Source organism: Chlamydotis macqueenii, chromosome 3 (assembly GCF_036417535.1).
Source record: "Chlamydotis macqueenii isolate bChlMac1 chromosome 3, bChlMac1.mat, whole genome shotgun sequence".
In the NCBI taxonomy this organism is placed as follows: Eukaryota; Metazoa; Chordata; class Aves; order Otidiformes; family Otididae; genus Chlamydotis; species Chlamydotis macqueenii.
Window position 1 is genome coordinate 85,630,941 of NC_141558.1, and position 24,553 is coordinate 85,655,493.

Genomic DNA, 24,553 nt, shown 5'->3' on the forward strand with positions numbered 1-24,553 from the left:
TCCTGGTCTTCAGGAATCATGCAACAGGTATGATGTGGTCTTTTAAGTGCTTTTTCTTCTTTCATGAGCAAGTGTTTCATGCTGGGGAAGTCTTGTATACTGCCCTTACACATTACACTGAGTTCCATGTCATGAGAGACATAACTTGCAAGAAGAGCAAGAGAACTTGCTATTTGCTATTTATCTGATTCTTTGAGTCTGTTCTTAATGTGGAGAGCTCCACGAGAACCAAGTGTTAACCGATGCTTCCTGAGAACAAAGCATGCCATCAATGCTTGGCATTAAAAAAACTAATGGTCCCAGATTTTCTTCACAGATAGAAATCTGAGCAGTGCAGTGAATCTGAAATGCTCAGGATATGCTGAGAATGTGCAAACTGGCACTTGTGCAGCACATGCTGTGCAACTCATCCAGCACATCCTTTAGGTGTCAAACATACTGTGTGTGCCCAAATGTCTTCTACAAAGCCTGCTCAGTGTCACTCTGCATGCATTCTGCATGTACAATAAGTTGTGTCCAGGATTTCTGGCTGCCTGGCAGCTGCTACCCTGGCTGGATGGCTCAGTACCTGAGAAATTCCAGATGAACAGCCAAATCGGTGACCTAGCACAAGCTGAAACAATAGTTTGTCATGAGAAGTAGGAGATTTGGCAAGTATGGATCAGTGTAGACTGGAAGGTCTCTGAAAAAAATGAGATTGCCTGCCTGCTGCTTCACTGTTTCTGTTCCAGCAATACATAAAAATAAAGCCTCAGTATAATTAGTCTACACTGATTTCTTCTTTCTGGGGAAGCTGCCTGCATGTTGCAGATGCTCTCTGCCACTTAACAGAGTCAGTCGTGTACTGAGGATGCAACAGTTGTGTCAGAAAAAAGAACACAAGTAGTATTTCTACCATACTTAATTTCTGGTGTGTAATTATGCTGTTTCCTCCTGAGGGATGTGACTTACAACTAACATAACAGAGTGTGTTAGCTCTGCAAAACCTGCAGCCATCTGTGAGACAAACAGAAGAGAAAACAGGCCATGGGGACAAACAGTCCCCCAGATGTAATTTCCCAGCTAGGATGTTATTCAATGTGGCCTAGTGCCTAGAAGCCTCAGTCTGTTTCTGATCTCCAGGTCAGTTTCAAAGCGGTTTTGTAATAAATGAAGCATGTTTATGTGTTCACCAAAAATAGCAGTAGCTGTTGTAGCTGAAGCCATTCAGCATGGCTGACACAGTCTTCAGATTCCTTCTCCTTAATTTCTTGGCCCAATTGTTTTGCAACCTAATGCTGAAAAAACGTAGTTTCTATGTGTGTTTGTTTTGGATAAATGTCTAAATATCGTGCCATTATGACTGCAGTTTTGAAATCTATTTTTTAAATGTTAAATTTTTATTTTTGGAAGCATGAAACTGAAAACACAGAAAAACAGCTGAGTGTCTGCAGAACTTATTTTCTTAACCACCTTGTCACCATCTGCAGTTTGTTCTTTGTTAGAAATGTGATTTACTTTGCTTTGAGGATGCTACATCTTGTTTTTCTGTTTGGCTGCAACTCCTTCCATTTTCACTTACTTCCTTCTTTCCTTGATGAAATACAACTTGCTTTCACTCTGATTCTGTTAAGGATCTTTGTCTACCCCTACTCTATCTCATTTTCGGCATGATTTAGGCTGTGATCTTTCACAGCATCTTTCATAAGTTCTCTCTCAAGGTGCTGTAATGCCAAATAGGTGTCATGCATTTTACACGGGCCTGGCAGGTAGCTACAAAATGGTAGCTGGTTGCTACCATCTTGGGGCAGACTCAGCGCTGTGATGAAAGTTTCCACAACCTATTTTCTTGTTCAAGGAGCAGCCAGTTGGCTCATCATATAAAGCAGAGAGTGACAGGAATATGTTTTTCTTTCTTGCTAGCAGTTCAGTGAAAGGTTCACGTTAATGAATTTTTTGTTTCTTCACAGTGTTCATAGTGAGCCAGAGTAATCAATTAGCTGCCTTGTTTGTAATCAACAAATCGTATTTTTAATTTACGTGATGATTTTTGCTTAGAATCTCAGAAGTCACTGCAATGTGAGCAGGGCTTACGTGCTGAAGCAGTGCAGTTACATTTGCTTAGTGTAATTCTTAAGACCCTAATATTAAGCAATGAATAATAAAGTAATACTGCTAGCTGAATGAGAGTCCCCAAGGAGGAAAATCAGAGAAGAATATGAATTCTGTTATAATGGCCTCTAAAGCATTACAGTGCCTTTCTGGAATCAGGAGAGACAATCCATCTTTGCTATACTTACCGTAGGCAATGTAAACATTATGGGTCTAACTCTTTTTTTCACTTCAGAGGTACACCTAGACTGATGGCAGCTGTACAGAGCTGCCCGTTCTGCTCCTGCTCCAGTGTGGATCATGCTTGGGCAATTGTCAGAGAAGACAGGAGGAAAGATGTCATTGCTATGTTTTTGTCAGTCCTTAGTTGGCGTAGGATCTGTCTTCCCTGCTCTCTTAGACATGAGACTGACAAGAGAACTGGACAGCCTTAGTAGCCGCCTGGCAGCCTTTCTCCTTTTTTCTGCTCCTCTCTATAAGAAGAGGATACCATCTTCAATAATACAAAATAGTCTTGCAGCCCCACTCAGGAAACTTATTTTGGAAGGTACAAGTCTTTTGGCTTCAGGGGGCAATCCATATGTTTATGCCAATGCTAAGTATTGTCCATTGTTTCAGAGTAGCTAACATATGTTTGTTTTTACTTTCAAACAATAGGCGATGCCCCTGGGTGACAGTGCATAGGCTGAATGGATCCTTAGAATGAGAAAATACGATTTGTCAAATGATTTATTCAGAAAATACCAAATTGAATGAATTCATTTGAACAGCTCTATTATGCTCCCCTGATGTGCTATTCTTTAAACAGAGGAACCTTATTAGTGTAACAGTCACTCCAGGCCTAAGATGTTAATGTTTTCTTTGGATCTGTGTTGGAATCTACATATGTAGGAAACATATTCATTTTCTAATTATTACAAATGAAGTTCTGTTCTTTAGAAACAGAAGTATTTTCCAGGGAAAAAGTTATGCTCAGAAAGAAACCAAGTAAACACTTTTTACTTAAGGTTTTCACAAGAATAGTAAAGTAAATGGACCAAGCTCATTGGATTTAATCAAACTATAAACTTGGAAAAGTTCCTCTAACAGATTTTTTACTTGTAGGCTATCTACAGACTGAAAACAAGTAGTCATTTCAGGATTGCTACACTGTATTTTGCTGTTTTATTAGGCTAATAAGATATTAAGTTGGTCTATTAAATTTGCTCTTTTAAAGAAAAAATGCTAGATGATAGTTAATGCTGTATTATAGGGTTCTTTTAAAAATCTTAGTCTTTTGAATAAAAAGTTTTCCTTGACCATGTCTATCTTTACTGGATGGTATGGTCTGAGATTTTTATGAGCGAAGAATTGAACCTGCAAACTCTAGAGAAGTGGACTTTAGCTTATCCAGAGTAGCATTGTCAAAGAACAATACCTCTTCATTAGCACAGAAACAGAAATCTGTTTTTCAAACAATCTTGTGGTTGGTTCATTCATCTGGATAGCATTCATGCAGACATGCAGTATAGGCATACATACTTACATGTACTGAAATGCAATGGCTGTTTGTTTTTTCTAGTGAAACTAGTTCCTAAATCATGTAGGACTAATGATGTCACCTTAGCTGGTTGTGAAGGAGTGCAATCAACAGAGAAGAGCTGTACTATAAAGATGTTCTCATGCACTTTAGTTAAGGCTGAGGGGAGGCATCTGTTCAGAGCTGATGACATCATTATGATAAATATATATAGTAAATATATAGTGGATCTTTATAGGAAACTATTGCCAATTTTACTGGGATGCTAATATGTGTTGGACACTCAAAAAGCCATTCCTCAAAGGCTTGGTATATATATTACAAGTAAATAGACATTAAAAAATAAGTCATATACCCGTTGTCGCTCTCACCTTGTTTCTGTCACCCTGAAAATTTCACATGCTCTCAAAACATCGTAGTATATCTAAGCAGCTCCAGCACAATCATTTTTTAAAATTAATTTAATTTTTAGTTCTGTGGCATATTTTTCAGATCCTTAAAATCAGTCTAAGTATGTTTTATCTGACCAAAAGTCACATAGGAATATGAGCTCAATTCCAGGGCAATTTCTTGGGTAAGGCAGCAAAATTTTAAAAGGTGGCAGAACTGAAGTATATAGTGAGGCTTGAAACTCTATACTTAATTCCCTGTTGGGCAGCCTGGGCAGCATTGAGTTAAATTTAAAAACAAAAAAAAACAAAAAAAAAACAAAAAACCAACCCATTGGGTAGTGGCAGCCAACCTTGGGATGATAGAATAAAGGTCTGAGCATTTGCGTCTAAATTTGGAAAGCATACAGATTCTGAGTTCCAGTTTCAAGGATATATTGAACTGCAGTTCGGAGCCCTTATTGCTTTCTATTGGTTATCCTAGATATCCCAGTACCCAGTATTGTGTATGTGGATTGTTAGGAATTTGTGTGCACTAGCCACTTCCCATACTCTGCTTTCTGTGGAAAGGAGTCCTGTGCCTTTGCGTGAATGGGAGCTGTGGTACGTACTAGTATTTCCATTATTTAGATGAATGAGACCTTGGGGAACACCTCAACAATTAAGGCCTGTGCAGCCAATGACAGTCTGTACTTAGAGTAAGGGAGAGGTCCAGGATGCTGTCATCAGAAAAATAAATTCAGTTTCTCTGCAGTTTTGCTGTATAGCTGTGGAAATGCAGGCTAAACAAGGAACAGTTACAGAAATGTCCATCAATCAGAAAGTATAAGTAATAATCTTGGGAGGAAAAAAAGGCATGATGTAATCTGTCCAGAACTAATGAGAATGTGTAGGAAATGGGGAGGAGACTTAATATGGAGGTTAGAAATAAGTGTGTAGAAATGGGGATAGACTTTAGGGGACTATATATTGAGTAGCTCAAGGAATAATCAGTGAAGTCAAATACAGTGTCATCCTGTAGCAATGAGTGATAGACACTATTGTCTCATAAGCTTTTTGTCTGTAAATTTGATCATGCTTGCAGATATTAAACGTGTCCATAAAAACAGTTATTGTCTTAGCTGAGTATTGCGAGGAAGGGAACATGCCCTGGTCAGATATTTCACAGAGTAATCTCAAAATGTGCAGTACTGTATGTCACAGTGAAATGTATGTATGTGAATCTGTGATATTTAAACTACAAAGCATTAGAGTATGATGGGAAAATTGTCCATTTCCGAGGGTGTTTTGTTTGTGTGCTGAGTTGAGGCTGTGGTTTGCAACTATGGAATTGGTGTGGAAGTCAGCACTGTTCTTCCAATTCTGAACGTGTTGTCTTTCCTTGGGTTTCTAACTGATGAGTTCTACTAAATACCATCAACTACCTTGCTCCCATAGTCTGCCCCATCTCTTTGCTGGCAGTTATTATCTCCAGTCCTTTCTTCCCGGCACAGCTGTCAAAATCATAGAATCTTTAAGGCTGGAAAAGACCTCTAAGATCATCAAGTCCAACCATCAACTTAACACCATCTTATCCACTAAACTCTTTTCTGAAGTGCCAAAAGAGAGTTTACTGGTATTTCAGACATTGCAGTTGACTCAATGATAGTGTCACAGCTTAAATTGCCAGTATGCTTGTGCTGAAATGCCAAGTTGTGCTGGAGTAGCCAGGATGCAGGTAGACATTTGCTTCTACCCACTCTGCTGTGAAGGCAGTACCCTTTGACAGCAGACCTTGGGAAGAAGGGAAGGGAGAGGGGAAAAGGAGAAAGGAGAACCAGTAAAATCTTAAACTGTTGCAGATATTTCTTCAGTGAACAAAAGGCAGAAATCTGCTCCAGCAGGATATACTTTACAATATGTTACCACAAGTATTGTCATTAATAAGTTTTTAATGCTGATGAGGGCTGTATTTCATACCTTGAAAAATGTGTATGCTATAGGCCAATGGAGTATCCCAAAATAAAACATTTGCATCAGAAATAGTGTTGAGCCAGGTTACTACTGCAGACTACTTTGCCTGTGTACATTGTACTAATAGAGCTGATTAACATACTTTTGCCATCAGAGATTGCAAAGAAAAGTCAAAATTTGACCTAAATATTTATCTGGGTCAGAGGCTGACCAGTTTCTCTGCTTAGTGCGGAGGATTTTGAGTTAGAGTAGAATTTTTTTTTTTTTATTCCATGACTTTTCTTGTCAGATACTTTTTATCATAGGCTGTGTTCTCATACAATTTCAGCACCAGATTTTCCAAAATATCTAACACATCTGCTACGATTTCCAATAACTGTGTCTGAATATTCTCCATTCGAGAAATTACTATATTTAGGTATCTCCATTTAGGTTCAATGTCGCTAACTTTCAGAAATCCTTTGTGAGCTGTTAAACTCTGACCTCCAGCTCAATTAAAAATGTATCTCTACAAACTCATGCAAGTTATGCGATTATCCTTCTCTGTCTCTAAAAGCTTACCTCAGTGATTATTTGCTGATTATACAGCTTTAATTTGCGCTGATTCAGCAGAACTCCTTATCTAACTCAAGTGGATGTGTGCAAATAAAATTTAATAAATGCAGAGTTTTAAGTAGATCTTCATAGCTGGGTGATAGCCGGGTCCAACTGCATATGTAGGGGCATTGCATTACAAACAACCTCACGTATTTCCTGTTCTAGTTTAACCCTGGCAGGTAACTAAGCATCATACAATCACTTGCTCACTCCCCCTAGTGGGATGGGGGAGAGAATTGAAAGAGTAAAAGTGAGAGAACTCATGGGTTGGGATAAAGACAGTTTAATGGGTAAAGCAGAAGCTGTGTGCACAAGCAAAGCAAAATAAGGAATTCCTTCCCTCCTTCCCATCAACTGCCAGGTGTTCAGCCATCTCCAGGAAAGAAGGGCTTCGCCACTCCTAACAGTGACTTGGGAAGACAAATACCATCACTCCGAACATCCCCCCTTCCTTCTTGTTCCTCCTAGCTTTTTTTTTGCTAAGCGTGACATTTAATGATATGGAATATCCCTGTGGTTAGTTGGGGTCAGCTGTACCTCATACCAACTTCTTGTGCACTCCTAAGCTTAGTCACTGGTGGGGTGGTGCGAGAAGCAGGAAAAAAAAAAGATCTAACACTTAGGCCATATAGCATTATGAGGGACCCAAAATGCCATGGAGGGTGAATTCCAGGAATCAGAGGTTCCCTGGATTTTTAAGATGATGTTCTATTTGATATTTTATGTAACACCAAAAAGAATTTAAAGATGAAGAAAGAAAGAGATACAACATCCTAGTTGAGGTGTGAAGGTTTCAGGCTCTCCTGGATGGAAGGGCTTCTTAAGCTAAACACAGGCTTGGAAAATGCAAAATAATAGAAAAGTGTTGAAAAATAACAAGAGATGAGAGGTTATTGATGAAGGCTCCAGCCTGCCGATTATTAAATCAGAAAACACCCTGCATTAACTTAAAGGTCTATCCACATCTATAACAACAAATATTCTCAAAGGAAGGGAGTTAAGGTTGTATGTGTTCTCTTAGCTTGTCCAGTATTTTTATCCTTTAAGTTAGCAGTCTTTGGAACCTTACGATAGTATTGTATGGAAGGTCTGATAAAACGTAAGAGAAGCTCTAAAACTTGTAACATGCACTCAGACAAAACCAAAGCACTTCTTTTTTTTAAGACAATATTTTTTTAGTTGTAACATACTTATTTTTGTCTTGCTCTGAAGTGTACGCAGTATTGTTAAAGCATTCATTGTCTGTAATAAATTGGAAGATAATTTCCACTCCTTGAAACACTCTAGAAGAACAGAAAGGCAAGAAGTTAAAGGACAATCATACTATTCAAGTTATGGATTCTGTTATATTTAGTTAATATATAGAATACTTTCCTCTGCTTTACATCAATCTTAATTAGACTTCCCTATTCCATTTTGTCTTCTCCATTTCCCTCCTTGCTTTTGTCTCCTGTCACAAAGCTGAAGTTCTGTGTTACCAGTTCATCTCTTTTCCATGCCTCAAGATGGTACATGTGTCCAGAAACACAGGCCAAAACCAACAGATTTATCTCAGCCTTAATGACAGCTGGCTGCATGCTGAGTGAATTCTTAAATTCCCCAAAACTACTTTTTTTGCCAAAACATGTGGAGTTGCAGCATTCAACATTTTATTGGGACTCTTATCTCCGAATGAAGAATGACTCCACTGGAAAAAGTTATTTGGTATCAGCTGCAAACCTATTTTTAGCTTCTTGTTTAGTGAAACTTCAGAAAATGTAATTAGCCATATGTTGAGAGACGTTATCCGAGTCTTAAATTCAATTTTTGCAAACCACATTTAAGCACTATCTCATCCACAATTTTACACTGTTGGAATCGGAAGACATGGAGATTTCTTATGAGAATGTGATTCTTCATATTTCTTTGGGTAAATATTTGTGTTTATGAAGGTTGTAGAACTGGCAGTCCTAAATACTGAAATCTTCCATTTGTTTATGTGGGAAAATCTGTGCTGGAATCATCCCCTACTTCTGTCACTTACCAACTTCAAGCCTTGCATTGGGTTGATGCTGTTCTCAGAGGCAGAAAAGTAGAGCAGGTCACAAACATTCATTCTCCTCCACAAGTATTTGTAATGAAAACAGAAGACAATTACTGTAATCAAGAATATGCACAGAGAATGTTAAGGTTTTGTCAAAAATAAAAGTTTCTACATTAAAACTATTTTTTTCCAAATGAAATCTAAATAAACTGTCAAATTTCAAATTGGATTAAAACAAATTGAAATATTAAATCATATCTGGCTAAGTCTTAGTATGGAATTATAGTCAGGTGCCTCTTGATACCATCATGTCCTGTGAACCCAAATTCCTGTTTGGGCTACTTTTCCCATAATACAATTATAGTTTCTTCTTAGGAAGTTTTATGCGAAATGAAGTTCAGTTTTTGCTGCCCTGAAAAGGCAGTTTGGACTGCATGAATTGGATAAATGTCACCTTTCCATTTTTATTTATAACAGAAAAATAAAAGTCTCTTGCTATAGGAATAGTAAGACTGGATTTTTATTTTTCTAGCCAAAGGAGAAGTTTTCTTTGGTTCCTGTCTGATTACAGGTTGTCTGATTCCAACTTCTCATTTTTTCATAAAGCTTGCAAATAGAAGGAGGACAAGATTTCTTACAGCATCATAGTCCGTGTTATGGATGGAGCAGAAGTGTACAAAGGCTAGAATGAAGAGAGGGAGGAGCATTTGGGGCAGTTCCACCCTGCTGGCTGGCCTAACAAAGCTTGCAATAAAAGTAGAGCTTCTGCAGCCTCTGTACTCTCTATCCCAGCTGTACTGAGAGTAAATTCTAGGTAATTGAAAGTCAAGCCTCTTGGCTATAATCATTTAAAAGCTAGTCCCCATATTCTTGTGTTTCCACATGTTTGTATTGATTGCAAGCTATTATCTGTCTGTTCGATCTTACTTTCATTGACTTGCTTGGCTTGCTTTTTTTTGGTTGACCTCGTTGCCACTTGAAATGCAAAACATTTTGATTGCTGATGATCTGTTTCTAGCAAGGTTAAAGAAAGAGAAATAGTACTATGAAAGCCATGTATTGACAGGATTGAGAACTTGTATGTCACCTTTATTTTCCATTCCCTTTTGATGAATGGTGTATTCTTATTACTAGAACTGTTTTTTTCAGGTGACAGTGGTGTTGCCTTTTGCAGCTCACAGTGCTTATAAAAGGGAGTTTCTGAGCCCTTACATCAAGATAAATGTATAGATGGGTTTCTGAGGCACCTACGTTTATGGTAATCCGTTGTTTCATAATTGTCTCATGGCTCAATACTGAGTGAGTAACATTACCCTGTGTGACACAGTACAATAGAATACAAGCATCTAAATACCAGGAAGAGCAAAAAGCAATTTGAGGAAAAAACTGGTACATTTAATCGCGTTTCACTGAAAATTGACATCAACTTAGTTTCTTTACAAAGCTTTCAAAACACAGACAGCATGAGTGTTGATCATTTAACTGGACTTTTATTGGTAGAAATTATTAATCAAGGGGGTTTTGTCTATAGTTACAGAAAGCAGGAGCTGAGATGAAGAATTATTTGGTATAATTGGGGTAGGTGAGTTTAGTTCTTTTGCTTAACCTGTTTCTCAGTAGCTAAAGGCTTTTCTTAATCTCATAGGTAACTTTAAGTACAGAAGAAATCTTTGGTTTAAATAGAAATAATTGAAAAGAAGAAAACTTCCTGTGCAGAAAAATAGAAATCTGCAATATCTGTTTTATAGATAAGGAGTAGGTAGGAGTTTTGGGGGAGGGTTTTTTTCGGTTGTTTTCTAAACCATTCAAAACTATGTAACTTGGCTGTTATACTGCAATGTATTGCATGCAATACCTTTTCTACAATGCTACTAAATACTGAAGACTTATTCTCATAATTCCCAAAGAAGTTTAATTTTTTGTGGTTCTTTGGTCTTCATAGAACAGTCTAATTCTCATGACCTGTGAATTTATATGTTTTTTCACATTCTCCATTCAAGCATTTGGCAGCTTTTAATGATGTAATTTGCTCTAATTAGCTTAGTCTGTAATTTTTCACTTATAAGCAAAAGGATATTTTTAATTCAGAATGCCTGCTAATATAATATATAATCACAGATCTGGGAGGAAAAAAAATGAATCCAGCATGGATTTTATTTTTTTTTCTTTCCCTGGTATCCAGATGTACAGTTTAGTAAAGATTATGAACAAGTATCTGCTCAGAAATTGTTTTAATTTGAAAACTTGAAAGGCATAATCCCATCCTCCCTCAGAACACATGTACTGCTGAAATTGCACATTTAGAGTTATGTTTTTCCTTTATTAGTTCCATTAATATATATGAATAATGGCTTCCCATGTGGTAATCTAATTATCGTTTGAAATAATTGGTGAACTGGAACAGTGTCATAGATCAAGGAGGAAATTAATAAAAGAAGGGTAAAGGTGGATTGTGTGGGGCATGGGAGCTTAACTAGGAATGATGACATAATGAAATTAAAGAAAAATTTCAATTGAAGACCAGTGACATCTACACAGTGAGTTCTGTGGAGTAGTAGAACTTGCAGAAGCTCTAGCACATGGGCTATTTAAAGCTGAGCTGGATGAACAGGAAAAAAATGGACTGTAGGGAACCAGTTCTTCACTGGCAAGGGGGTGGACTGGATGACCTAATATCTCATTTCCACTGCTAGCGCCTGTAAGTCTGTCTGAATAAATGCTTGGAATTCTGTATGTCTTCTAGCCTCACTTGGACTTCTTTTGTATCTAGCAGCAGGAGATCATTATCCTGTGAAAGTGCTTGACAGTAAATAGCTTTGTTTTCAGTCTTTCTTACTGGACAAAGTTAAGTCTTAGGATACATAGAGCCAAATTGTGCCTACTTGCTTACTTGCACTAGCGAGAGAGCTCAGAAAACTACTTGTCCTGTGGATCACAAAAAATCCCCTTAGATTGGCCAGCAGCACAGGGGTTCTCAAATTGTGGGAAATATACAATGACTACAATGATTTTTGACATTTTGAATTTTAACTATTGGCATTTTGTGTCTTTTACAGACTGTCTGAAAGGAGAGATAACCCAGAGGCACATTCAGAGGGCAGCTCTAGGTAAGAGTAAAATATTTCAGATACAATAGGATACAACAGGGTCAACAAGCTCTCTCCCATGTCTGATTCTGCTTATGGGGCAGGTTGTATTTTCTATTACAGTTTTTAACACAGTGTTTCTACAATAGTCCATACTATAAAAAACGTGGATCCTGCGAACGTTGCCAGAGATTTGGCTTCAAAGGCATCGAGTTGTATGTGTGATGAGGAAAATAATGCCAAAGTCTTATAGGTTTGGAGGTTTGTTATTGGCTTTCTTTCTTTTCAGGGTGACCAAAACAAGAACAGAGCCATTTAAGCTCTCCTCATTTTTAGGGTTTGTTTTTTTTTGTTTTCTTTCTGGTAACTCTCATTTGGATTCCCATTAACAGACAGTGATTTGTCCTGAGGCTGAGCTTCTAGCCATGTTGCCACAATCTATCTAACATCCTTTTTAATTTTCCTCATTCCAAGAGGGACTGAAGGTATATACAGGTCATTTATTTTGCATCTAGTTATAGATGTTGAGAAGTTATTTCTTGCAGTTTCTGTTGACACAGCTGTGAAGCTAAAAGTGTCTATGTAAGTTGTTCACATAAGTGTAAAGTCATCCAAATTTGGCTTAAGATGCTTTAAGCAGACTCCACTGACTTTGTTCTGAAATAGCCTAAGAGTGTTCATATGAGAATGCCACTTTTGGGACAGTAAACTTCAACTAAAATGTAACAGAAAACTACTGGGGCAATAACAGTGTAAGCACCTCTCGCTAAGATCCATAAAAGAATCCTAAAATGTGCCTTCATGGACCCTCTTCACAAAAAAGATGGAGCTAACTCAGACTGGATTGCAGCTGATGGTTTTATTTCTATGTATACATAACACAGCGAACAATATTTATCTGATCTCTTCTCTCTGGTATCCAGTGACAGGATGCATGGGAATGGTTCAAAGCTGCATCAGGGGAGGTTCAGACTTGGTATTAGGAAATGTTTCTTTACCAAGAAGATGGTCAGACACTGGAGCATGTTTCCTAGGGAGGTGGTGAATGTCTCATGCCTGACAGTGTTCAAGAAGTATTTGGACAATGCCCTTAGTAATATCCTTTAACTTTTGGTCAGCCCTGAACTGGTCAGGCAATTGGACTAGATGATTGTTGTAGGCCCCATCCAACTGTTCTATTCTGTTCTAGTATCTGAAGTTCAATCTAAAGGTGATATCTTCAGTATAACATGGAATTCTTTCTGTAATTCACTCCAGGTTTGAATACTGTCTATTTACTAATTTTAAGCCCCTTTAAGAAGTTACATCAAGATGAATCATAGTAATGCTGTTTATGAGAATTTTTTTATTCAGCGTTTCAAAAAATGAAGTATTCTGACTGTATGTTTCAATCTACATGATAACATCTAGTCTTATATACTGATTTCTTACTATATAGAAAATTGTGTTGCAAATTCTGTTTTCAATAACTGTCTAAGCTGCTTTTGATAAAATGTGTAAGCATAATTTTTTCACATCTTTAGGAAATGACACAGTAGTGACTTTACCAGCTATATATTCACATTGTAAATATTCTATTAGTATTCCACAACATAGCAGGCAACCCATGTGGTTTTGCCTTTTGTTTTGAGCATTGCTATCTGCTTATCATCACTAAGTCTGGACCGCACAAAGTATTTTCCAGATTTTTTTTTTCCCTTTCATTATTCTTTTAAATACTCAGGATATTTTGACTTCATATTTATTCTATGAGTTGGGGAGTATTATATGCTTGCCTGCCTTTTTGGATGGATGTTCTTCCAAGGAGTAACAGGTGTCACATCTCCTAGGATCTTCCTGATGACCAGAATGTCATCAAGCTGTTTTTATGTGAAAACTGCATGGTAAAAAGTCTAATTAAGAGTTTGTTGAAATCCCAACATGAAATAAAACACGCCATTGTTTCAATTAGAAAGCAAGCTAACATCTTCCAGCTGCCTTTTTTTTTTTCCTTAACTTAAAGCATTTTATGGTTAAAACTCTTTAAGAAGCTATTCTAGTTGGATTTTAGACAGTGTAAATCTATTTCCCTCATGGCTGTGCTTAAGATGTGGATTTCTTATTAAAGGAAAACTCCACTACTTAGTCCATTGTTCTTAGCTATCTCTTTTGAAACACCATATGCTGGGATTTAACAAAGGACACAAATAGATGGAAGGTTTCAGTGGAAGCAAGGCAGTGCTGCATGGTTTTCAGTATAGAACTAGAAACATAGAATACTTTGTGTAAAATCGTAAGGATTCACTCTCAGTGTGACTTTCATCTTTATTAGTTGTAAGAATACCTTATTATGCAAATAACATATTTTATTCAGTAAGATCTTTCAAAGTAACATGCCTAACTGCATTTTTAGGCAGGATTTAAAATGAAATAAAGTGCACACTGTTGAAGTTCTGACAGAGCAAAAACATTGGGTCATCAGCATGCTTCTGGGTGGAAAAGGTGGAAGAAATGAGTGGGAAGAAAAGCTTTCCCTGGGGTTTGCAATGTTGTTTACATGTTTTATGATTCTGATGAAACATTATATTAAGATGCTTTAACCTAGCATTTGTGTAAAATACAGGACCTGATTCTTCCTTTTCTTATTCCAGATTTGCGTTGATAGAACACAATTACAAACAGACAAACAATCAGGCTAGTGTAACATTATTTACTAGCAATGGAGGAAGACTGAATCCTAAGTGTGACCTGCCTGATGACATAGGAAATCTTATGACATACTGTAATGGGAAGATGCTTATCTGGGGATGCAGTCATGCTAGCAAAGGCATATTTTGTACCATAACTTTCCATAACAGAGGCAACTGTTCTGACACTTGCACAGTTTTGCCTATTCAATTACTTCTTGAGTACATAACTTTGTTGTGCCAGCTCTGGAAGTTAGAGAGAACCCTTGAACATACTCCTGGCTCATCTGTCCATATCAGCAGAAATATTTAGTAAATCTACAAGTCCTTCCGGCTATTCAGTCAGCTTCAAACAGATCTTGACAAAGCTTCATACACAGAAGGGTCATTTATTACGTACAGTCTGAAGTGTGTTTTCTAAATTAACATGAATGGTAGAGTATGTGGCCAGTGGTGCAGTGTCTTCATCTTAGCATGCCCCTCATTACCGATGATTGCAATTATTTTATGAGTTTAGTTGAAATGCAGTTTTGCAGCTTTCCATTTAAATATTTTTCTTACTCATCTTGTTCTCCATGAGCCTCCCTTCTCTTTTTATGTAAGTTTTGAAAGCTGGGCTAGTAGCAACTGATGAGTTCTCTTGGAATTGTACAAATATCAAGACATGGCAAAATATTTATGCTTCTAGGGAGGATTGTTTGGACCAAATTAATATCTGTCTTTCTGTCCAACTGTTTTATCTCTGTGGAGTTATTTGAAAAGAAAAAAAAAATAAGTACAATCTAACATGGGTACAGATGGCAAATATGGGTCTTTGTAAGGAATGTGCATCCTTTGTACAGATTTCAGCATTAAGGCCCAGTTTTATCAATGTTGTATTGTTAAAAAACACCATGTTCCCCCAGATCTTGTAACTTGGGTTTTAGAAATAAGATTTTATATTTCTGCTGTTATTCAGAGCTGTTCCCAAGTTCTTTTTTTTTCTATGAAAAAGCCCATTCCTCGTAAAAAAAAAAAAAAAAAAAAAAAAAAAAAAAAAAAAATTACTAGGTAAGTCAGAAATAACAGATATATATGAATCCTTGCAAATGCATACTAGGATTTGATTTAGTGTGGTGAATGCCTGAGAGCAAGGAAAGGATTTTTGTATTTGTTATTTTTACATTTGGATTTGTAACACATTTTGTTTTAAGTAAGAATAGATAGCTTTCTCCTTATCTTTGTTCCCTCTATAGCTTTGTCTTACATCATCTTTTCCTACATTTTCAAAGTTACATACATGTTCTAAAGATACTGCTATCACTTTACCCCCTTGTTCTTGCCTTGCTATGTGTTTCTTTATAGTGTGTTTCATTCTGCATCCTCACCTTTCCTTGATTAGAAGTGAAAGATCAGTGTGATCAGTACCAGAATAAAGCAGGGACGCGCAGTGCTATATAATGCATCAGAGTACTACTGCAGGTATAATCCAGCCAGGGTTAGGAAAGAATTACAGATAAACTATTCCTCCAATGCACCAGGTTGTGGTGCTCCAAAAAGTTGCCACTACTGTGTATCCTATACCTGATGGGGAGGCAAATTTGTTGTCTGATGCATTTCAGCATATCTGGAGAGGTAGAATTGGGAACTGCTGCTCCCACTTGTCCAGAGTGAGATATCACAGGATCACAAAATGATTTGGATTGGAAGGGACCTTTAAAGATCATCTAATCCAACCCACCTGTCATGGGCTGGGACAGCTTTCACTAGATCAGGTTGCTCAAAGCCCTGTCCAACCTGGCCTTGAACCATTCCAGTATAGCCCACACAACTAGAAAGACTGGGCCACCATGGTTTGTATCTGGTGTGGACATAAGGTACAATTAGAAATTGTATGATAGTTCTCTCTGCAACCATAGCAGCAACTAACAGACATCTATAACAATCAAGCTAATAATTGATAACTGCTTTGAACTCATCGGCTGTGACCTGTGTGACTGCAAAGCACATAGCACTTCCAAACTGCTGGTTTGTATCAGAGTTAATCTCTTATTTAAATAAATCCCTATTTAAATAAAATGAGCTCAGTTTCTTTCACTGCTTTACATCTTGTAACTGAGATGACATTTAACTTTGTTCATATGAAGCAAGAAAGTCTTGATCTGTGCTAGTGCCATAAACTGAAGAGACACAAGTGTTTTCGATCACAAAATGACAGAAGCTGAGGAAAGTGGCAGTCTGTGTTTTCCCACACAAATCCAACGCAGTCCATGGAGAGTAATAGATGGCCTGTTTTAAGACCATCATTCCTGGTGCTAAATAAAGCACTTGAGAGAAATAATCTGTTCGAAGTCCAGAATGTTAAAATTTTCTTTTTATAAGAGATAAAGCAGCTTGTCCTCAGTGCTGGTAGGCATCTACAGATTCTACCCACCATGTAGATGGGTTCATGCATTTCCAGTCTGTAAAATATGCTACTTTTAGCCAAGCAAAAAAAAATTTAAAAAAAAGAGCAGTGTAGTCAATTTGCAATGGCCTCAGAATAGTGTTTCTGTGTTTTTCTGTACATTTGTGCTTGAAATGTCAAGCGACAGCAGGGTTTTTGTGAAAGTTCATTGTTTTTGTGGACACAGGCCACTGATTTTATTCCTAGGATGACCTCTAGTGGTGTCAAGGCCGCTCTTTATTGATGGATTTCATTTCTTCAGTCTTTTTATTTCAAAGGAAAAAAAATCAGAAATGCTTTGCCTTAAGATTTATTTCTGGAATTCTGAGACTGACAGAAAGATAGTAAAATTGTGCTTGTTAAAATGGATGACTTTTCACTGTTACTAAGACAAAAATTTCAGTAGCAAAACTGGCTGAAAGTTCAGAAATCAGTCCTTCTTTGCCTTTTTTAAAATAAGAATTTTACTCTGACAATGATAAAGACACTTTTGAATTTGCTTTGTGCAATTATTGTAACATATGAAGTGCTTTTAGAAATATTTATCAAATCAGTTTTTAAGCAAATGCTCAAAATACTGATGGACAATTAATTTTGAAAAGGTACATAAGTAGTTATACAGGATATTGTAAGTAGATTAGAGGATCTTTATAGCTTCTTGTTACTGCAGTGTATTTAAGTCGTCGTCATTATTCCAAATTTGTCTTGCAGGGAAAAAACATAGACTTTAGCCAGTGGTAACTGTGAAGTTACCCACCATAACAAAGTTACTTTCTTAGTTTTACATCTGTTTTGTGCTTCGAGTCAGCACCGTGTATTTCTAAAACTCTGAGCTCTTGAAGAACTTCTGTATTTTTGTATGTACCAAGTTCTTCAGTGAAGACGATCACAATCAGCAAAAAGAATCATGAATTTGAAGCAGCAACTAGACAAGCGGCAATTATTCCCTTGCATCAGTATTTGAGGTTTTTTCTTAGGCAATATGTTTGGGGGTTTTCCCAGTATTATGTAGGAATTAAGTTTAAAACTGTAGCAGTGTGTTCCAATAAGAAGACACTTGAGCCCACTCAGACCTTTCTTTCCATAAGTTTCTCTCCAATCTCTCTAGGGTGTTTTGTAGTTTTATTTGCTGCTGCGTTTTTTCTATTACTCTTTTTAGCAGGTTTTACTAGGTGCAATGCTAAATTCTAGAGGCAGCCATGAGTTTTCCCTTTCATTGTCTCTTCAAGAAAGAGAATACTGCTTCTTTACTAGAAATCTTTGCAAAAATGTTCTCCTGGACTGGCAGAGAATATTCTGAGATTACTTGTGTGTTCCTATTAAGCTTTCCATGTGACCCACTCAACCTCAGCTTATCAGATCTCAAAAAAGAGCTGAGACATCTTTGGATCAAGTGATGTTTTTATTAGGAGTCATGAACTTGTAGCACAACTATGCAGTTCTCAGTTTTATTGACACTGACTTCAGGATTTCACTGTTATTGGAACAGCTTGCAGTCTCTGTAAGCTCTTTTTGCAATAAGTATTTCTTCTGAAATACTGAAAATTTCAGTGTGAATTGCATTATTATTTAGAGACACCTTTTGGTGACTAGCAAGTAAGCAAGACATTGTGGAGATGAAGCTCTCAATTCTCTAATTTGGTCTACTAAAATTAAGATACTAGGAAAAAGATGCTATGAGGATAGTTACACATTGAAAGAGGTCCTTAGAGAAGTTTCCAGGATCTCTGTCCTTGGAGTTTGGACATGTCTGGACAACCTAGTTTGATTAAGTTTTCACCCACCTTTGAGCAGTAGGTTGGACCTTGCAGCCTTCCAAGATCCCTTCTAACCAGAATGGTTCTGTAATTCTAAGACAGGACTTGAGGTGGAATGAGCAAAAATAAATTTGGTTTTATGCAGTCTACTGATTCTAGGCCTAAGCTTGTTTGCTCTAGCTTCAGTATACCTCATAGTAGCCTCTCTCTATTGGCTCTAAAAAGCTGGTAGAATAACTAAGAGTAACATGCAGTTTAAGGTGCTGCAAACATCTTTCTTCTGGCCATGTCCAGTGGGTGTGTTGGGGAGTTTGACTAATTCTGTATCAGTCAAAGTTTCGTCCGTGAGAGCTCTTTGTAATAAACAAAAGTTCTGTGATCCAATGGACTGTAAACAACAAATGGAGCTGTTTCACATTTGTATTTGCTTTGATATTTTTCAAGGTAAAGGTCAGACCTAGAGTAGCAACTTCCATTTGATTATGTAAAGCACAGGACCAGGAGTGAATAGGCAATAACATGGCTAATGTGATATCCAGTGTTTGAGAACAACTTCCGTTTTATGTGTTACTGAAATGACAACATAGCCCTGCTGTGTTGTCCTTCCAACACATATCAGGGTGGTTAAAGACCCCCAGGAGGACCAGGGCTTACGACTGTGGGGCTGCTCCTATCTGTCTATAGAGGGCCTCATCCTGCAGGCCACCTGACCTGGAGGACTAAGAGGAAGAGGCCCTTGGTCATTTCAAAAAGGAAATGCTTGCAAGCGATATCATATGAAATGCATACACAGCTAGATCTGTCTAAAACATCAAGCTATGTGATGCGGTCAACATACTGGGTGTAAGGGATAGCATCCTGAGGGATCTTGACAGGCTAGAGAGGTGGGCCCGTGAGAACCTCATGAAGTTCAACAAGGCCAAGTGCAAGGTCCTGCAACTGGATGAGGATAAGCCCAAGCACAAATATAGGCTGGACAGAGAATGGATCGAGAGCGCCCCTGAGGAGAAAGACTTGGGAGTACTGGTGGACAAGAACCTCAACATGAGCCAGCAATGTGTGTGCTTGCAGCCCAGAAAGCCAACTGCATCCTGGGCTGCATCAAAAGAAGCATGGACAGCAGGTCGAGGGAGGTGATTCTGCCCCTCTAAAGCACTCTCGTGAGACTTCACCTGGAGTACTGTGTCCAGCTCTGGAGCCCCCAACATAAGAAGGATGTGGACCTGTTGGAGCAAGTCCAGAGGAGGGCCACAAAAATGATCAGAGGGCTGGAGCACCTCTCCTATGAGGACAGGCTGAGAGACTTGAGGCTGTTCAGCCTGGAGAAAAGGCAGCTTCGGGTAGACCTTGAAGTGCTCTCCCACTACCTAAAAGGGTCTTATAAGAAAACTGGAGAGAAACTCTTTAGCAGGGCCTGTTGTGATAGGACAAGGAATAATGGTTTTAAAATAGAGGGAGGTAGATTCAGACTGGATATAAGGAAAAATTTTTTATTTTTTTTTTTTTACAATGAAGGTGGTGGAACACTGGAACAGGTTGTGCAGAGAGGTGGTAGATGCCCTGTTCCTGGAAACATCAAGGCCAGGTTGGATGAGTCTGTGAGCAAACTGATCTGGTTGGAGATGTCCCTGCTCCTTGCAGGGGTTTGGACTAGATGATGTTTAAGGGTCCCTTCCAACCCAAACTATTCTATGATTCTGTGAAATGGCTAAAAGACATTAATTCACTACTTCTTTGCTCAAAATTTTTTGCATATTTAAGATCAACAAAAATACTGACACAGGACAAGTAGTTACTAATAATATCCCACAAATTTGCGGAGCTTGGATATGTTTCTCCAGATAAGAATCTTGTGGGTAAGTCGTAATTGTTTCTAGATAATCAAGATTGTCTTTTCTCAGTATACAGTACAGTGTAATTCAGTGGGCAGCTACCAGAATATCGAGCTCAATGTCCTTTCCTTCACAAGTCATAGGAAATAGATGTCTGAGTTATAAGAAATGCCTAAATACCTGTCTATTTCTTGCACCTTTTTGCGCTGGTAGCCCAGCACAGCCAGTCTAGCTGTTCTGCAGCCAATGGGTATGTGCGTGGGAAGACCAGCAAAAGTGTGGCACTCAGTGTGGGATATGAGTGTGGCCAACAGGAACAGAAGGTGCCAAAAACATAATCTGGTCCCTGCACCTGCCCAAGTTATATGTGGCCCTGATCTAGCATGTGTACCAGAACAATGAACAACATCAAAATGAATCTTCTGAAAGAGTAACATTCCTATTGACGTGAAATTCTATGGTTGTGGCTTCAGAAATTTTCAGGAAAACTCATACATTATACCAACATTTAGAAAAGCATTCAGGAAAATATTTTAGAGGGCTAATGGAATAGCCAGATGGGAGAGTGGAAATGAAACTTCTATAATACTTCGGTCTTTATTGTACACTTAACTGAGGTGGGATCTTAACACGTATTCTCTGCTATTTGCACAGGAAAAAAAATCAGATCTGTGATAGAGGTGCTTCAGGCCCAGCACCTTTTTTCTTATTTGGGGCAAGGGTTAAACTAAACACCCTGCAGTGCAACCCCATGTTCATAATATACTGATTTCACTAACAATGGTGTCTTTCTCCTTTCTGTTTTCCATTTCCTCTACTTCTCTTTTGCAGATGAAAGGTCTTTAACTAATACCTTGTAGCAGAAAGATTAATTTTTTTCGGGCTGATACTACCATATACATTTGTGTGATTCACCTCTTGAATCAAGGTCAAAACCTCTTTTGTTGTCTAACTTGAAGGGACGCGTCAGTTGCATGACCCATCTATACCTATGCGCAGCTGAAACAGAAGCAGTTAAGTATGAAACATGTGCTTATTTTTCCTTCATATTCTTTCAAATGATATTGCTATAAATTCAGCGTATCATCCAAAATAAATGTTTTTGTGCATTGTCATAAGTGTTTGTATGGACAACCACAGAGTTCCATGCAGAATGTAGGTAACACACTCATTATTTTTAGAAAACTTTTTAGACCTGTTAAAGTGATCCCACAGTTGCTATGTGCATTGCATTCCTAAATGTGACCTGCAAGCACAGGATTTACTGTGCATGCCTGTATATTGAGAATCTCCAGCAAGAAATATGGATGCATTAAGCTTCAGCATCTCTTCTATGCCTTGTGGCTCTCTCAGTGTGACTGCACCTGTAGCACCCTTAGATATTTCTTATTCTCAGTAAAGTTGTGCTGTGTTATTCTCAGTCAAGTTCTTATCTTGACTAGATATTGTTTTACAAAAGCTATGGTGCTGACTTATTGCAACTGCGATCTGCACATTGGTGGCAGTGTATTCCTAATGTCTGAGCTTCAGGATAAGCAACTAACTTCAGAAGTATTTTCCATCCTTTTCTTTCAAGAAGAGCATGACAAAACTTAGCAAAGAGACTTTATTTTTTCCATGAAAGCTCTTGGATGTCGTGGAAGTGAATGCTAATGAAGCCTCAAAACTTATGGATGACAGACCACACCCCTTCTTGGGAGGCAGAGAAAGATCATTCAAATATTAGATATGGTTTTATCTAATGTTATGAACAAGATAAATGGTACAACAATAATCTAATGTAATCAAATGGTAAAATGCATTTATTAAGTGTAGGCAAGAGTCTGAGCTAATAGAAGTTTCCTGACTAAGACCCAGCTATGTTCCTATTCTGCTAGATCAAATGTTGCGTATGGAACGTATTAAACTGGAAGCTGCTTTTTTTTTCACCCAGTATATTTTACTTGTATATTTGGAAACCAACAGAGAACTTTTAGCCACAATGGTTTCAGGAACTTTCATGGCTTGAGCGCAGCTGACATGAAGGCAACACCTTCTGTTTCATATGCCATATATTTTCAGGAGCAAATACATAGATGACTAGTTCCAAAGAATAAACTTGAGGAAATTAAAGTGTGAGTCTGTATTTAGCCAAAACAGCTCACAGAGACTGGAAGAAATAGCTCTGCTTTCCAGGTGTGCATTGGAAGTCAGTTAGTTTGAGCCAGTATTAAGCCAGTAAACCAATATACAATACAACGATCCAGAGAAAAACACATACTGATGGGCCCTTTTCCTAAATTCAGTGATTAAAATGAAAATAAAAATCAACAAAATACATATATCCTTAATCGCCTACATGTGCACAAACTTATAAAGTGCTGAAAATAGGACAATTTGTTTCAATGTGTGCTCATGACCAACTGACTGGAATTCTAAAAAATCTATTACATTAAGATAAGGGGTAACTTACTGCAAATCCCACAATATAAGCTATTCCAGACATTAGGATATTTTCATCCTAGCTTGAGTTTCATTGTGCACACCCATCTTTGCTTTTGTATAAGGTACACATGTGGTGCCTGGTGACAAACATAGGTTGCCATGGCCCTGGGGAGGAATAAGAAAGAAAAAGGGGAGAATTACTTGTAAGCTGATCCTGAATAACAATGGATGGGTAGTTCTTTTTAAAAAACTCAAATGACAGCATATGCTCCAGTTTGAAAGCACTGAAGCCTGAGTTTGCCAAAAGCTGCAAAGCTGATAAATAAAGCAGTAAAAATATTAAATGGATACTGAAGTCAATTCTAAATTTGGTTACTTCAAGCAACTATAAATTTAAGCAGATAAACACAAGACTATCCAGTGAAAAAATGAAAATCTTTGACTGCAAAAGTACAGCTGGAGGGCAGGGCACAATGTTATTTGAGGCACAAGACAATAAATCCCTAGGAGTTTGACTTCTAGGATACACTCAGGTCAAGAAATATATGAGCACCCCAGAGAGTATAAAGTTCAGGGTCACAGAGAAGTTTCTTGCAAAATTTTCTGACTGTAAACAAGAATCTGCCAGAGTATTTCAAGTTGTTGCCAGCCTGCAGTAAACTATGGTGATAACACTTGGTATCTCATGCTAGAAATAGTGTTTTGATCCATGCTTGCCATATTGCTTTGAAATAGTGTTCCAGTTAGCAGGTGCTATAATTTCTTCCTGATACTGTGGGATTTGGTGATGTGGAATCTGTTGTAAAATTTACTACTTCCTGTGCTCCAAAATTGGCCCTTTCATTACAATAAAGTCATCATATCTTAAAATGCCACTTACAATCGATGGAAAAAAAAAAAATCCCAACCCACAAACCTTTATAATAGGAACTGAGTGTCAACTCATGAAGAGCTCACCTTCCTCTCTAAGCAGGCAGCTGGTATCAATTGTATCCTGTGCCTCACTTCACCAAATTGATTGCATCTGAAGATGAAATAAAAACAGTTAGCCTGAAGATAAATATAAAATTTGCTAGCTATTTCACTGCCCAACATAGCACTCTTAAAATCTCTTCTTTACATCATGTGACTCAGTAGTCTTAACGAAAGACTTCGCAATGTAGGACTGGATTAATAAGTTTTTCCACTCAGCTGTATGTGCAGTTAAACTGATGTAAAGGAGCTAATACTCCGTATTAGTACATTGCTGACTTCTGCTAAAATAACTCTGTTGTATAGAATTGGATGGAAGTATGCCAACAGAAACCCCTAGTATACACAGAGGCAACATTTTCCTAAAATGTACGTCATACCTCCCCTGTACCCATTAAACTTGGGTCTGCCTTATCCGGGATCAAATTGCACCAACTGCATTTTTTCCCAAGAGAAATAAATGGGGAACTGAGGGAACTACAATTGCATGTGATATTGCACATCAGCCGAATGACTCATCTCAGTTGATGCACTAAAAGCATAGAGCTGGACTGTACAATCAAGTTTCATATGACAAACAGTCAATCAGTGAATTAAAAGTCAACCCTGAGTGCACAAAGTAGATACCACTTTGTGTTCTGTGCAGTTGCAGCAATTATATCCGATAGTTAATGTTTCAGCAGCAGCACCACTGCATTTTTTTAATGTATTGCAAATTTTTTAACGTATATGGGCAAAAGTTGATCTCATGAATTTTCAGTGTTCTTTTTTTTGTAATTTACATATAGTTTGTATATATGCAGTTAATATATAAATAAA

General features: G+C 37.8%; 1 protein-coding gene across 1 annotated transcript in view; it reads left to right on the plus strand.

Annotated features, from left to right (window-relative positions):
- KIF6 (kinesin family member 6) overlaps window positions 1-24,553 on the plus strand; it is a 163,450-nt gene that overhangs the window by 120,922 nt on the left and 17,975 nt on the right. Inside the window, exon 16 of the mRNA XM_086743876.1 lies at window positions 11,629-11,679. Coding sequence (XP_086600002.1) covers window positions 11,629-11,679 — 51 coding nt within the window. The remainder of the gene's footprint in view (window positions 1-11,628; window positions 11,680-24,553) is intronic.